This window comes from Trachinotus anak, unplaced genomic scaffold, assembly GCF_046630095.1.
Source record: "Trachinotus anak isolate AG129_WGS33_773 ecotype Australia unplaced genomic scaffold, CSIRO_AGI_Tana_v1 ptg000016l, whole genome shotgun sequence".
In the NCBI taxonomy this organism is placed as follows: Eukaryota; Metazoa; Chordata; class Actinopteri; order Carangiformes; family Carangidae; genus Trachinotus; species Trachinotus anak.
Window position 1 is genome coordinate 2,071,350 of NW_027273867.1, and position 16,325 is coordinate 2,087,674.

At 41.8% G+C, this 16,325-nt stretch overlaps 2 protein-coding genes across 3 annotated transcripts in view; one reads left to right on the top strand and one right to left on the bottom strand.

The window, feature by feature from the left end:
- col28a1a (collagen, type XXVIII, alpha 1a) overlaps nt 1-3,413 on the top strand; it is a 34,887-nt gene extending 31,474 nt beyond the window's left edge. For both annotated transcript variants that reach the window (XM_071499660.1, XM_071499661.1), the window contains one exon: nt 1,184-3,413. In XM_071499660.1, coding sequence (XP_071355761.1) covers nt 1,184-1,356 — 173 coding nt within the window. In that variant the 3' untranslated portion in view covers nt 1,357-3,413. The remainder of the gene's footprint in view (nt 1-1,183) is intronic.
- On the bottom strand, nt 3,372-16,325 carry c1galt1a (core 1 synthase, glycoprotein-N-acetylgalactosamine 3-beta-galactosyltransferase 1a). The gene is made up of 3 exons (XM_071499663.1): nt 16,187-16,325; nt 10,967-11,631; nt 3,372-6,189 (listed from the first exon to the last, which is right to left on the bottom strand). The coding sequence occupies exons 1-3, from the start codon at nt 16,323-16,325 to the stop codon at nt 6,025-6,027; spliced, it is 969 nt and encodes a 322-aa protein (XP_071355764.1). The 3' UTR covers nt 3,372-6,024.

Sequence of the window (16,325 nt, forward strand, 5' to 3'; positions counted from 1 at the left end):
CCCAAGAACATTCAGATCTAATCCAAAATGTGAATGTGAATTTCAGTGATTTCTGGGTTTGGAGTGGAAATAATGTTTTTTAACAAATCAAGCTCATACACAATGTGTGCAGTACTACCAGCTGTTCAAAGGGCCACAGGCCTGTGTTGTTTTATGATGGAGATGCAGCTGTTCCTCACCTGGGGGTGGCCTTTTACTCTTTATTCATGACCTCCACCAAAGAGGTTCTGTTTTCTCCCACGTTTGTTTGTTTGTCAGCAGGATCACACAAAAAAACTGAACTGATCTGCACTGAACTTGGTGGAGGGGAGGGTTGGTGTGTTAAATCTAATTACCATTTGGATTACACATACAAAGCTCAAGGCGACCTGATTAGGGGGCATAACATGTGGGCACTAGTGCTGAGCAGGCAGTGCGGCCCACTCCCGGCTGGGAGACTCTTCCCTGCATGTCATTCCACTCTCTGTCCCATTTCCTGTCACTCTTCACTGTCCTATAAATACATAAATCAACAAATACCACAAAAATAACTTAAAAAACATACAAAGCTCATCTTCATATGAATTTAAACCACCAATTTGAACCACCTGACAGTGTATAAAGTATGAGCGTCATCTTGTCCAATTATAAAAGTATAAAAGCTACTTACACATTAATACATCAGTCATACTGATCAAATTATATTGCCTACAGTAATATAACACTAATAGGAGCCATTTTCATGTGCAAAGAGTAGTTCTGCTTTTCATACTTTAATTAGAATTTTCCTTTTGGCTGCAATAAAGTACTCTTATCTATTTTACTCATAATATGCCTGTACATTTACTTCAGTACAGTTTTTAAATACAGGATTTTTTTCTATTGTAGAATTTCTGTTTTTCATAAGGAAAGGATCTGAACAGTTTTTGAACAGATTATAATGGGCTAAACTCTACAACTTTGACTGTAAAAGGACTGAGGGAACCAATAAACACATTGACAAGCAGACTTAGAGCCACAGCAAGAGGTCAGAACGTTTGGGGACCCCTGAGCATGGTGTCATGATTCACAGGTGAAATCATGCAGGATACAACAACACTGTTTTTCAAATGTTTGATTTTTACCTCCAGACTGTGTGTCGGCACGTATTGATTTATGAATCCAAGCAAAACAATTCACTCATTGCACCTCTCTGTCCTTTCAGATGAAGGCTGCAGTCAGCCTCTGGACCCGGGTCCCTGTCGGCAGTATGTAGTCAAGTGGTACTACGACCCTGAGGCCAACGCCTGTGCCCAGTTCTGGTACGGAGGCTGTCAGGGCAACACAAACAACTTTGAGACTGAAGCCAGCTGCAGGAGTTCCTGTGTCTACACGTAAAAGACAAGTGTTTGGAGAAAAGGGTGTGTGCAAAGCTAACATGCTCCATCCGCGTCACTGAGAAACAGAATGGACTGATGACGCAGGGTTTACTGTTTGACCAGAGCTCAGGCTAGCAGCTGCTGCTGCTGTGGTCACACTCTGTGGACTGCTGCAGGTGAAGGAGATGATGGAGAGCTGACGTGGACCTCCCCGTTGTCTCTCAGGCTACGTTCACACTGCAGGTGCTCCTTTTCAATTCTGAACTGCTGCACACAACCTTAGCTGTCTACTCATTAGGGAAAATACTTCTATCTGCAGAGGTTGCAACCCCAGTAAAAGCCAGTACAAGCTAACAGGACCGTCTTGTCCAGTTCTAGACCTGAATGACCAGGGCCCGTATCGTAAAGCCAGAGGAACTCACACCGTGTCTACACAGAAGGCGTGGTGCGAGCAGCATGTTAGCAGCAGCACGTTAGCAGCACGTTAGCAGCTCCGATACTCTGTTTGTCTACACAGGAGGTGTTCAGTCCACAGTAGTGGAAGCACAATCACTGTAGTTACATGTGCATTACATAGGAAAGTAGACTAGGTGCTTTGGGACATGTGTACATGCAAACAGTACAACTGTACCTGTGCAGCCAGCTGTGTAGAAACGCCTCTGAAATGCCTGCTGTGTAGACACGGCATCAGTCTGACGCTCTTCAGGTTGCTTTCTGTCACCAACAGTGGAGATCCTGGACAGCTGATTCAAGCTGGCTCAGTTAGCTCTGAGTTTTATGACCTACGTTTCAAAGCTCCTAATTACAAGCCATCACATTCAACTTCGATACCATGAATAGTATACTTACTATAATAGGACATGAGAAACATGACACAGGCTATAAGTGTGGGAATAATTAAATTCACCTCTTTAAATATGGTTGACCTTTTAAACTTTAGTTAAGACTGAGTGTGGAAAGTAAAGTGACCATCCATGAATTGATTGTTCAATTACTTTCTAGTTACATTTTGATTAATAGCTAAATAACTAAATAGCTAAACAAACCGATCCACTTACAACCCAAAGTAAAAAGAAATTCATGCCTGACAAAAAATGTACTAAACTTACTGCTAGTTAACAGTGTGTATGATTAATATACAGCTATAATCACAGTTTATTAGTCTGTGAGTGTGATTCTGTTCATCCACAACATCTGTTTGTTCAGCAGTCAGGCTGTTGGCATCCTGATCAGCTAACCTGCTCTGTAGCATATGTTACCATGGTGATCTAACCAGGTTAAAGAGAGCCAGCTTCATAGTACCAGACAACCTGAGTTAAGCCCAAAGACAGCTGCTGAGTTCACTTCATGATACAGACCCCAGGACACCTCACGTGTTCATTCATGTTGTTATGGTGCAGCCTCATGCAAAAATCAAAAAAGTCATTTTTCCCACATTAATTTAAAAATGTTTGCAAATTTATTAAAAGGCAAAAACTACTACCACACTGTAAATGTAGCTCAGGTTTCTCCCGTTTCTCTTGATCATCTGTTGAGATGTTTCCACACCTTGACTGGAGTCCACCTGTGGTAAACTCAGCAGGTTGGACATGATGCGGAAAGACACACACCTGTTTTTATAAGGTCTCAGAACTGACAATGCAGATCAGATCAAAACCCATAAAGAGGAAGGAGCTGCCCTGCTCTGAAAGGATGTTTTGGTTGATGGCGGCCATGTTTTTCAACCGATCCTACTCATTTATAATAGAAATTTGTTTCTCAGTCCCTAAATACTTTATACTTTTACTTTACTTTTACATTTTACTGTTTTTCACACTTTGCAAACACCGCTTTGGTGTTAGAACCCTGAATAATGATGATAATAAATGCACAGGAAGTGAAAAGAAAAATGTGCAAAAGCAAATGTGCAAAAAGTAATGTGCAAGGTAGAATAAGAAAGTAGATAAACTGCAAATTAACAGTAAATTAACTGTGATGTGCAAAGTTAAATGAATGAAAATTTGAATGTGGGTCAACAGTAAATTAAGACCAAGGTACTGATTGTCAGGACTTGTACCTGTGGACGGCCACAGGGAGGAAGGCCCTCTGTCACTTTGCGTGTGGACAGGATTTATTTAATGTCACAGTGAAAAAACAGCGAGCGAACACAGGGCAGAGGCAGCTTCAGATTACCAGGAGACAACGTGTCGTGTTTCAGTACAACAGACGAACAAAGGTTTATTCAAACTCTACATCACCATCTGCAAATTTCATCTGGTCCATGCAACTTGTTGCAGGACATACAGGTCTCTGTCAGTTACTATGACAACCGGTTTCAAACAGTTACCATCTCTAAATCTGGTCAGTTTGAGTACATAATGAAATGTGTCATGACCAGACTTGTATGTAAAAAAAGGACAGAGTAGAAAATCTGAATTGAGGCAATTTCACCTGCAATGTGAATATAGTCATTATACTGTTACAGATGTAGTTTATGGAGCCAACAGTGTATAAAAGTTTTTATTTTAGGGTATTAAATTCTGGGATTTGTCTTTTGTTATATATTGTTGTTGTGGGTCAGTGTTTGTGGTGCCTTTAGGGCTTTCGGATAACTAAACAGACTGTTCTTAACCTGTTTCTGATGTTATAGCTACTTCAGTGTTTACTTAATAGGTTTTTTTTAGTTAACCTTAACAACATCCTTTAACCTCCATTATGATGAATGTTGTATGAATAGAGACACTTGATTGTAAAACATGTATTTTTTTATTGTTCAACGCTGTAAAAGTACCAGAAGGAGTAGTTAAACATGTTAAACCAAAATTTTTCTTTCAATAAATAAGATATAATTTCTTAGAAATTGCCCATTTCAATAACACGGAGAGATTTGACTCAGAGCTGGTGAATGAGCTGAAGCCTGTGTCTCAGTTCAGACTGTTTCAGTGAAAGTTGAGTGAAAAGAAAGGCCCAGTCAGAATCACACCGTGGAGGTAGTGAAACCCCTGGTCCCCCAAAGACACCACCAACTGGTGTGTAGTAGTTTGTAGCAGTAGTTCGACATTTTGGAAAACTTGCTCCTTTGCTTTCCTGCAGAGACTCATGCTGGCCTCACGCCAAACGACTTTACAAGCCCTATCACTGTCACAGACAAATTCACAATGTCAGAATAAAATCATGAGAGTTTATCATTTAGTGTAAGGTCTAAGTCAGTTTCTTTTTCAGCTTGACGTTCTGTTAAAATCAAATATGTTTAATATTATAGTATTTTTTTAGTCCTGGCTTATGGAGATAATGCCATTCAATGATGCTTTTTCCAGCACCAAACAGGAAGCAGCAAACTGAGCTCATAGTCAACATGGAGTTGTGTGGTGTAAGGCCAGCGTCAAGAAATAAATAGACCAGGAAACCATGAATACAAAGTCCAAACAGTAGTAGTAATAATAATAAAAATAATAATAATAATTTAAATAGTGTAGAATTCCAAAGAGCAAAAAAGTCTTAAGAGTTTTTCTTCCTGTAAATTTCCACCAGGAGCATGTGACCCTGCAAGAGCCCCAATCTTTACTAAAAACCGACTTATCACTGTCAGACTTCAATCTTCCCAAGTCTTCTAGTGTGTGATAGGAATTAGATGAGTAGGTTGATACTGTCACATCCTGTAAATATACAGCTACACCCAGCAGCCATACAAAAACTAAAGAAGACAAGAAATGGTCTGACACATAACCCCTGAAATACCAGAACCTGAGAGTTTTACACTGTCTTTGTAAAAATTAGGAAAAAACATTCGTGAGCTTTAGAGCCACTGGTAGGCTGGTTTTATGACCTCTGGACAGAGCCAAGCAAGCTGCCTCCCCATGTCCAGTATTTATGACAAGTAGTTGCTTCATTTTTATCGTACAAACATAAGAACAATGTTGATCTTGTCCAACCCTTGGAAAGACAGTGACTAAGCACATTTCCCAACATGTCAAACTAGTCTTTTCAGTGTTGATCATAACTGCTCAATTACTCCTGTGCTTTGTCATTCACAGTGTCAACTTCACCAGGGGATAATGTGACAACTCAGTAGGAGACTGACATCCTGGAAAAATATTTGTTTTCAGCCCAAAATACTTATATATGAAATACTTGATTCATCATGTAGTTATGAGGACAAAGTTTTCTACTCTGCCAGTGAGATGAGAGCCAAACCATATATGAGGTATGTGTAAAGTAAGTTCCAGTGCTGGCAGTTTGTTTTTTTTTATTTTGGTAGCCAGTACAAAATAAACTCATCTGCAGGGGAAGCAGGTATCACCTCATAAAATCCATTTTCAGTGGCCTTTATTTTTAGATTTTTCCTGTCTTCTATGTCTGAGACACCTCCCCAATAATTGAAGTCATGTAGCTTCAACACCAAATACACACAAGTGTTTGTAAGAGACACTTGTTCAAGTGAGGTCATAAAACACAGAAATAAGGAAGACTGACTGAAGGTATTATTAATTACATTTCCTCATACACACAACATGGCCGCTTAGTAATACAAACCCACTAACATCCCCAAACATCATGAGCAAGGGTTTCACAGTTCAGCAGGTGGAGGGTTATCAACAGATTTAATATATTATGCTAAATAATAATAATAATAATAATAATGAAACAGGCTCATACCCTGGACCTCTGCTTCAGTTTGTACACAGGTTGTCACACAGACATCCACATGTCATATGAAGTTAGTTGTGGCGTTAAGTTCAGTCTGTTCATCAGGATTAAATCTGTATTTGTATCCATAGGGCCGCAGATGGTACGTCAGGTAATTCAAAACATACAGCTGGGCAGAGTAAATGTAATGAAAGGACACAATGAAATCTGAGCAGCAACCTGGACCCTGGAGGGAGGGAGAGAGAGAGGGAGAGAGAGACAGAAATTAGAGGTCAGCACAACAGGAAAAAAAAGAAAAAATAATCAAACAGCAATCTCCTGGGCTGAAAACTGATGTCCAACTTTACAGCAGAAAGAAACATGTTTACAGCCTACAACCAAAACTGTTCTGGTCTCTAGAGATCATTTCCTCCTTCATGACAACTGTACTGAATTTTATAGAACTCACCTGTTTACATTTGATTGAGACTTAAAGTTATGTGTAATGGAGGGTGTGGCTGCTTTGAGAGTGACACAAGCGTGTTGTCATCGTCGACTAGCTGCTAGCTGTCTGCTCGGCGTCACCTCAGCTAATGGCTGGATTTTTCATGCAGGTATCAGACAGATAATTTGACTTGTTGGTTGACTGACTAACAGAATGTGAGGAAGTCTGTGCTCCTGTTGTCAGAGGTGAGTGAAAATCTAGTAATATTTTATATGTCAGCACTAGTTAACAGGTATCTTGTCTGTGTGCACCATACCTGGCTTGTTAGCTTAGCTCGTTAACTAGCTAATGAGGCCAGTAAATCAAGTAGCCTTAGGTTAGCCCTTCGAGCAAGACCAGTTAACAATGCTAACAGGAGGGTATGTTTGAAAACATGATCAAACAATAAATTACATCTACACACATTAAGGAGGATGGTTTATGATCGGAAAACTTTGTGAATGCTTTAACTTTAAATGCATCAGTGGATGTCTTGATCTACCACACCACAGTACCACAGTGTAACACCGGTAAGTTCTGGATCTTAATTGTTTATTCGAGGAGAAAACAGACAGCAGAAGGGACAGGGTGATTTGTTTGGCTTGATGAGGCACGGAAGGGCCCACTTTTTTTCACCCTACACTTTATTTCTTGTTTCATCACTTATTATGTAGTGATAAACTTTAGCTAGATTTACTCATGCTTCATATCTGTGTCAGGCCACTGCTACCTAGGGTGACCACTTCCATAACACCAAAAAGGAGGACATTATGCGGCATATCAATAAATTACTATGGTGTACATAGGACTCTGGTATACTCTCATTTATGGTACAATTGTGAGTGGTTTAAAGATGATGTTTGTGTAGCTGAATAGGCTACACAAACATACAGCGGCCGGACAGGGCATTGAAAATCCGGACTGTCCGGCCTAAAGCGGGACGCCTGGTCACCCTACTGCTACCATCCACATGCATCAAGGAAGATGAGGGAAGAAATTCTACCATGAAAAAGGTACTTTCAGGTTACAAATCATATAGGCCATTTTATATTGTGTACTAAAGCTAGTAAAGTTGGTTAAAGCCAAAAAATGTGCTATGTGAAATTTTAGTTGATTTGTTTTTTATTTATACTATAAAAAAATAAAATAAAAAAGATTCTTCCATTGCTAAATGTTTTTACTGATCATGCTTCCTTTAGTGAATGATCCGCTCTACTCCCAGAGCCACAGCTGCCCCATTGTAATGTCAGTTTACATTTCTCCATATTTTACAACACATATTTCCAAATTTATGGGTTATGGGATAGCAAACAAAAATCCTGCACACACTCTAACTTGCAGTGATTTAGTGCGAGACCTTTGGTAAATGCACCAACAGTCTCATTAATAGAGGTGCAAAGTGTTCTTCTGTTATGTATTACAAACATTATCAATAATTACAGATTCATTTGTACTGTTTAACTCTGCATGTCTGCATTTAGAATCCTGGGAAAGGGAGATGCAGATTAGAGTCTGTATGCATAGCAGATGAGGAATGCACTGAGGTTGCTTATCTGTCGCCATGGGTTTTAGCTTTAGGACTGAATATGTTCCATGGAGAAATGTGCTCTCCTTCATATCTACAGAAACAGCTGACAGACTGTACATTTCTTTTGCTCCAATGAGGTCTGCAAATACTCCCCATATCTGCAGAGGGTTGTGGGTCACTGTGCAGAGTTGCAAGACTGGTTCAACATGTGTCCATTTCCCTCCATTGTGCATGCTAAAGCACATTCATGGATGTGTGAGGTAACGATAGAAAAATCACATTTCTTATAATTTGCGCAACATATTACTGTTGCCCTCCTTTTCTGTTTTTCAAATAGTAACATTCAAGTAAATATGTTGTAGTTGCAATGGGAGGACAAACCCGAGAAGGAGCAGGGACAAACACAGAGCTGGATGTTCAGCCGGGCAACAGCTTCCTGTCCCGAGCTGTCATATGTTCCTCGTATATGTCAAAAACCTTGTAATTTTCAAAATACAGATTATTAAGAACAATAAAAATTTTACTAAGTAACTCATCAAATTGTAAATAACCCACATTATAAATAACCCACTTCATAAAACCAGTGCTCATCAACCCATAAAGCCCCTTTAAGGACGTTTCCTACTGAGCTGTGCTGCTAGCTTAGGCCCTGTTCAGACCAGGTATTAACATCTGTTTCGGGTGATGCGACCACAAGTGGACAGCTCTAAGTTCAGGTGTGAACACACCCAGGACGCATTGAGGATGTATTTGAGATCTGATCACTCAGACCACATTCTGAGGTGGTCTGGACCACATGCGGCCACATTCTGTTAGCAGTGTGAACATGAATGCTTTCTGGCCACATTGAAGGACTGTGTACACCACGGACGTCCTCTGCCATAGTCTGATTAGTCCCAACACAGTTTCATGATGAACAGAAAATATTTCACTATTTTTAATGGATAAAATTGTATTCCACTGTAGAACTGTGAGCAGCACATTGATTCACTCTGTTAAAACCTTTTAACTACTTTCCTTCATTAGAGCAGTTAGCTACATATCTGTAGACCTTCTGACCAGACCTCAGCTCCTCTCTGTCCCAGTGAAGAAACTCTGATGAGGCTCTGGACTGACGGTGTTCAGTGGGCTGAACAGAGCAGCAGCACATTCAGTCGACCAATCAGAAGTGTGACAGAGACGTGAACAGGCGTACCTGACGACCATGACTTCACTTTACTCAGTAGTGAATTTATTCCACTGCTCTGTTTGTGATGCTTCAGTTACAGTTTGAGCAACAACCTGCAGAAAAGGTTTTTTAAAATGAGTTTTAGATTTAGATGAATGTTCAAGAGCTGCTGAAACAAATAGCTAATTATATGGGTGGCTATAGCCAGTTAAGTTTAATTTCTCTTTAGATGGGAATGGAATGACATGGGGCTCCTTTAGGGAGGTTTCCTACTGATGTGTCACTACAAATCGTCCATTATTCATTTAAAGGGGATGGAGCTGCGTTTTGAGACATTGCTGTGGAGTAAGGTTTGCCGGCCCCAAGCAGTTGCTTGCTTTGCCTGTTCACAAACTGCTTCTTTGGTGCCAGAATATTTCCTTGAAGTACAGGAAAAACAAGAGGGTTTGCAGGTATGCAAACTACGATAGCCGTTGACAGGAAAACATGTTTGCACTTGAGCAGCACCTTGCATACACTGAGCCCAAAAACATCTTTACATGAGAACAGCACAATGTCACAGCTCAAAAGAGCACTGACAACAATACAATCTTCCCTGGTTCAGCATTTCTACATTCAGTCCTCACAGGTCAGAGTCCACCCTCCTGTGTACATTTATCATGTGAGACCCAGCTCTTACACAGTGCAATCTGAAAAATGTCCTGTGAGAGACATATACTCAGTAACAGTAAAGAAATAAACCGAACTCAGAGAATACTTGATTGAAATTATGTAAAGTCTTTAATTGAAAATAAGTTGATGCATAGGTGTTTACTGGTTCAGCGCTGCTTAAGATTCCATAGGCTCAGGCAGGCCTACGCACATAACTACACCCAATAAAGTTAACAGTGCTTTTGATTCTCCCTTCAGTCTGAATTTCTTTACTTCCTGTTTGAACCTGCTGTAAAAGTATAATTTGTCCCTTTCCAAAAAGTCTTTGGTTAATGTTTTATCTCCTGAGAACCTTTAGGAGATGACATTCTTTTAAAGTGATGGCCTTAACTATATGTTGTTAAATATGTCACTTGTAAACAGCAGCCTTAGCACAGCAGGTGTTTCTTTCTAGCAGAAATCATTCGCGTGGCATTACTTTAAAAGCTCTCCAATATAAGCCAATACACTTATGGTCATATATTGGCCTCCATCCAACTGTGAGGCTGATAAAGGCCAGGTTTGGGCAATTGATGATGTTGAGGTGTATGGGTTTGGCAGTCAGCTTCCTAGCTCTTCCTTTTTTTAAACATTATTTTAATTCAATATAAATAATTCAAATATTATTTTATTTGTATTATGTTTCCCTCTACAAAGTACTTACAGTACAGTGGATGGCTGGTTAGGGCAGTAAAGTGGCCAGAAACAGCTTTGCCATGACACATTTTTTAATCAGTGACTCACTTTCTCTTAAGTCATCAAGTCTGTAGTTGATATGTTGAAAAGTTAGTGCGAGTCAGAGTTAGTGTTAATATTTTATTATGTTAACAAAGACAGAGTCACTTGGTCTTTTCTGCCCCTCCTCTCTCAGAGTGGTATGCTCTGCCTTCCCAGTGTAGTGCAGAAGATCCTGTTCAGGGTTTTTTTCTGAGTCTGAAGTTCTAAAGCAGGTATACTGCCTTTGTTTGTTTGTTTGGTGTGCATCCACCACTTCAGGATGTTTGAAGCCTAAATACAATCAGCAAAAGCTAATACTAGGCTACAAACCAACTACACCACGGTCACATGACTTCAACGTCACCACCACTAAACATCAACTTAGAATCTGGCTTTAGTCTGACTACAAGTAGGTTTGTGTGTATAGAGTTGCTTACCTCTACTGGAGAGTAGTGGTCATAAAGCAGAAACCAAGGCCGTGGTCTTGGGGGCTGTCTGACCAGGTAATGGTCTGGTGGGTAAGGATGAAACGTTTGTCTCCCCTTCACGTCCCTGGAGTCTGCTGGCTCCACCTTCATTGTCTCCATACATTTCCCCAGCGCCATGTCCTCTATGGTGGAGAAGTGGTCACATTCCCCGGAGCTGAAGCCTTTTACAAATCTCCTCAGCGCTTCCTTACTGAGGACGTAACCTGCTCCTCCACTCATGTAGCCTTGACTGATGAAAGGGGTGAATCTTCTGCCCAGGTACAACGGCTTCTCTGGATCATATTTGGACAAGATGTAGCGGAGATTCTCTACGACCACGAACGTGTCATCATCCGCTTTCAGGAACCAGTCTGCTTCATCCAAGTGGTGTTGGTGGATGTACTGAAAAGCTCGAATGGTCTTCCAGTACAGGTTGTCCCTCCCCTCGCTCACGTTCAGCTCCACAGTGGGAAAGTCAGTCTTGACAGAGCTCATGTACAGCACTTTGTTGCAGCGCTTGGCCCACGTTTCTCTGATGTGCTTGGTTCGGGATTCCAAGTACTTGGGTCCCGTCATGATCCAACATAAGACCCGTGTTGTGTGAGAAGACGTAGCTTCTGAGCTCTGGTTCTCATCTGGAGGTATAACAAACACAATGTATCACAAAGGTGTTGCATGGACATAGCTTAACAAACTAAGTCATCTCTGGTTACAAGTTCATTCAGTTCCACCACTACACTGTGGTGAAACATCCTGATGGTAGCAATACTTGGTAGCAATAATTTCAGCAGGATGCTCCCATCTTGATTAGCAGTTTGATTTTGATAGCTTGTTATGCCAACATTAACTCGTCAGCCTACTTAGGCATGGCATCTTTATGAATGCTGAGTGGTGACTTTAGGTGAGAGACATTTCAAGTGACAGAGACAACTCACAGCTTCAAGTTCATTACAGCCAAATATGTCACATGCAAAACAACAGTGACACAGAGCCTGAGGGTCACACTTTTAAATGGAGGTATTAGGTTTCAGCTCAGTTCAACAGCTAACAGTACAACTGTTTAAACCAGGGGCCTTAAAACTGGGTTTTGTGAAAAAAAAAAAAAAAGGTACATGTTGTTAAAGTTGCTAGGCAACAGGAGTTGCACACAACAGTAAGGGCGGGAACAGCTGGTGACAATGTGAAAAGACCAGACCGTCTCATTTCGGTTCGGCCTTTGCGGTCTATGGCGCTACGAAGGGCCAGGTCCACGTCCTCCCCTGAATTGGGACACAGCTTATAGAACAGCTACATTTACACACTCAGAATGCTGACACTCAAAATGTTGGAGGGTAAATGTATTGCACTATAGATATTCAGTTGGCAGTTTATTAGCAATGCCTTGCTAAAGCTAAAGCAGTCTAGTGCAATAATTCCTCCTGAAAAAGGTCCTGATGTTATTGAAACCACTTTAGAGAAGTGTTGATTCAACAGTGTGATCATTCTGGGGAATGCAGTTGCGTTTGTTATTTAAGCGTACCTTCACAGATGTCAATGAGATGGACAAAATAAATGAAACACCTGTCCATACAACGCATCACAGCCTTTCATTTTCATCGTCTTCACACACATTAAATCACTTATCTTACCTTTCCCCCCACTACACAATGACAAGAAGAGGGAGTCTGAAGTTACATCTGCCCCGGTGCACCTGCCAAACCAGATACCTGTAGTAATTGTAAATGTCACTGTGATTGGGATTTAGATATGACTGGAAGGGTGTGGCAGCAGTACTTCTTGTTCAATATGCAAGACACAATAGGCTTGCTTATGTGAAAGCAGGATGCATAGTTCAGCTCAGACAAACAAAACATCCTTTTAGCATGTTGTCATTCAAGTTGCCTGAGCAAACTTGTCCACTGCACCTGGTGGGTAATCCAAAAAGTGGCTTTGTGAAAACCGAGTTTCCTCATCCAGAAACTGAAGCTCTGAGTCAGTTGCTGTGATTACAGACCCCTCTCAAACAAACCCGGAGTTCCTCCGCTTCCTCCCTCCTGTCGAGCCTGAAGAAGCTGTTTGATGCTGTGCGTCATTTCCTCATTCAAAATGTCTGTATCAAAGTGCAGATTGGAGAGCGTTCATTTAAAGAAGTTTACATTGGGAGAAGATGAAAATCCCAATTAGACATTAGTTTGTTACCCAAAGACCTGTCTTTACTAACATGACCTCTTTTATGATCAGTCAGTGTGAGGCAGAGACAGATCTGACATTCAGGTGTATCACTGTCTCTCTAACTGAGACTGACAGTAAGACACCTGTCAGTTTGTAAATCAGCTCCACTGCACTGAAACATTTACTTTACATTCATCTGTAAATAAAAAAAAATCTGTATGAGGCTTTAGACACACAAGACTGATCAACAAATAATCATATCTCATGTTGGTTTCACTGAAGAACAGTCCCATCATAGCTGTTATGTTGTATTGTAGATGTGATATTTCTGAGTGAGGATGACAGTAGTGCAGCTGTAATTACTTACACATTTAAAAATTGGACTAATCGGACTACTGTAGTTTAAAAGTGAACGTTTGAGTACAGGCTGCAGAGAGTCAAGCTAGCTAGATTTTAAAATGTAGACATCTGAAAATGTACACTCATCTTTAACCTCGAGGCATGGGGCCAAAACCATGGGGCTGTTTCTGCGTCAGAATCTGAGGTTACAATCATAGCTCTGTAAAAATAAAAATAAAAATACAAATTGTACTTCATGGATTTCATATACACTCACTGGCCACTTTATTAGGTACACCTTGCTACTACGTTGGATGGACCCCTTTTGCCTTCAGAACTGCCTTAATTCCTGGTGGCATAGACCAGCCCGTCTGACACCATCAACCATGCCACGTACAAAGTCACTTAAATCACCTTTCTTCCTCATTCTGATGCTTGGTTTGAACTTCAGCAGGTCGTCTTGACTTTGTCTATCTGTCTAAATGCATTGAGTTTCTGCCATGTGATTGGCTGAATAGACATCTGTGTTAATGAGCAGTTGAACTTCTCCTTAATCTTCTGGGGGTGCACATCACAGCTGACCTCAACTGGTCCACCAACACCATGGTTGTCACCAAAAAAGCCAAAATATCCTGCAATGACTGACAAAAGTATCACAAACCCCACCGCCGTTAATGCCGACACCGAGAGCATCCTAACACACTGCATCACTGTCTGCTACAGGAACTGGGGGCTACCGTGCTTCTCTCCCCACCATACCTGAAATCTATACAGACCGGTGTGTTAGAAAGGCCACAAAGATAATGACTGACTCCTCCCACCACCTCTTTGCACTTGTGCCTTCCAGAAGGAGGCTCCAGAGCATCTGGACAAAGTCTGCCAGACACCTGACACCACAGACGAGTGCGCCATGATTGCACTAGTGCCTAAACTACTATATTATACATTACACACGACAAATGATACGTTTTTTAAATATGCAACTATTTTTAATATGCATCTTTTTTTTCCCTTTCTTTTAAAAAAACATGCTCCTGTCATGCTCTCCTGACCGGTGGGGAACAATATCTTGCTCTCATGTATGCAGAGTGTACGTTATGGAAATGACAAATCTGATTCTGATTCTCCTGCAGCAGAACTTTGTCTCCATCAGGTCGCAGCTGAATAAATAGATTTAAACATTGAATCTAGCAAACAATAGATTCCAGCACCATATCCATTACAGAAATAGAAATCTGCTGATGATTGTGGTCTGGTGGACAATGCTGAGTAAAATGTAATAGTTTGAATTAATTGGCTCTTTTCTCCAGCTCAGATTAATTCACCGCTGCTGTTGGTTTTTTAAAGATGAATCTGCTTTAGTGTCACACTAGTGGATTACAGTGGAGGCTCTGCTCTTTATTTACCCGTTACCATGATGAATCCTGCAATCAGAGCTCCATTGATGATGGCTTCTTATATTCCTCATGCACTCAGTTAATTCAGAGTGAACATACTCAGAGTTCAGACCAGCTGCTCTCAAACCAAAAACCTGGACTTTCCATCTCAGGGTTCATCAGCTCAGAGTTCAGCTGTCTGGAGTAGACCCCTCCCATAGCTCCTTTCTCAGATACTAAAAAAGAAAAAAAATCTACCCTGTGATGGGAGACTTTGACCAATCAAATCACATTTTCCTGTCACATCTAAATGTGCTGTAGTGGTTGGTTGTGTTGCCATGAAAGCAGGCGATGAGTGTCTATGTACAAGCAAAGTAAATAAGACAAATAAGGTGTGTTAAAACGAAGTGACCTTACAAAATTCACACCACTTTAATGTTGTTTGGAGCTGAACTTGGTGAAATGTTGCCGTTACTTTCAACATCAAAGTATCGATTTACAGGAAGGACCTCCCACAGAGGACCGCAGGGGCGGAGCGGGGCAGGGGCGGGGGCAGGGCGGGGGCAGGGGCAGAGCGGGGGCAGGGCGGGGGCAGGGGCAGAGCGGGGGCGGTTGTAGCAGCGTCACAGACAGTGCGTCAGGAAAGGTGACGGCCGGGAGCCCCCCCCCCACCCCCCACAGTGACACCTGCAGCTCGTGCTGTGGGCCCGACTTTACGTGGGGGGCTTGGACCCCGTTCATAACTGCTTGCAGTTCTAGTTTTTAATTAATTTCTGATGTATTTTTAACAGCACCACTGTCTGAAGTCCGCCAGTGTACAGACGCACAGATTACACAAACAAGGATTCGAGAAAGGAAATGCTACGGTGCACTGCATGTGGTGGCACCACGCCTGTGTGCAGTTTAAACAGCAAGGGCGAAATCTGAACATGACACTTCAGTCAGTCACACTGGCACAGTGACAGCAGTAGAGTGATTCATCTCCCGAGACTCACTGGCATCGAAACATGACAAGTCTGTGTCACCTTTAACGGCATAAACGCAACATGTAGATTTCGCGACAATTTAACAGGTGAGGCAAAGCTCAGAAAGCATGTGACCACCAGCAGGTGGGCTGAGGTCTGAGGGCAGAGGGCAGAGGGCAGAGGGCAGAGGGCAGAGGGTCTGAGGGCAGAGGGCAGAGGGTCTGAGGGCAGAGGGTCTGAGGGTCTGAGGGCAGAGGGCAGAGGGTCTGAGGGCAGAGGGCAGAGGGTCTGAGGGCAGAGGGTCTGAGGGTCTGAGGGCAGAGGGTCTGAGGGCAGAGGGCAGAGGGCAGAGAGCCTACCTGTGTGGAGAGGCTGCTGAACACCGGGCTGCACATCACGCCGCTGGAGTGAAAAGTTCGGGTCAAACATAAACCGAAGACAGAAAAATCCCATCATCAGCCCAGTGGTGAAGATTAAATTTGACTGAATGTTCCTCAT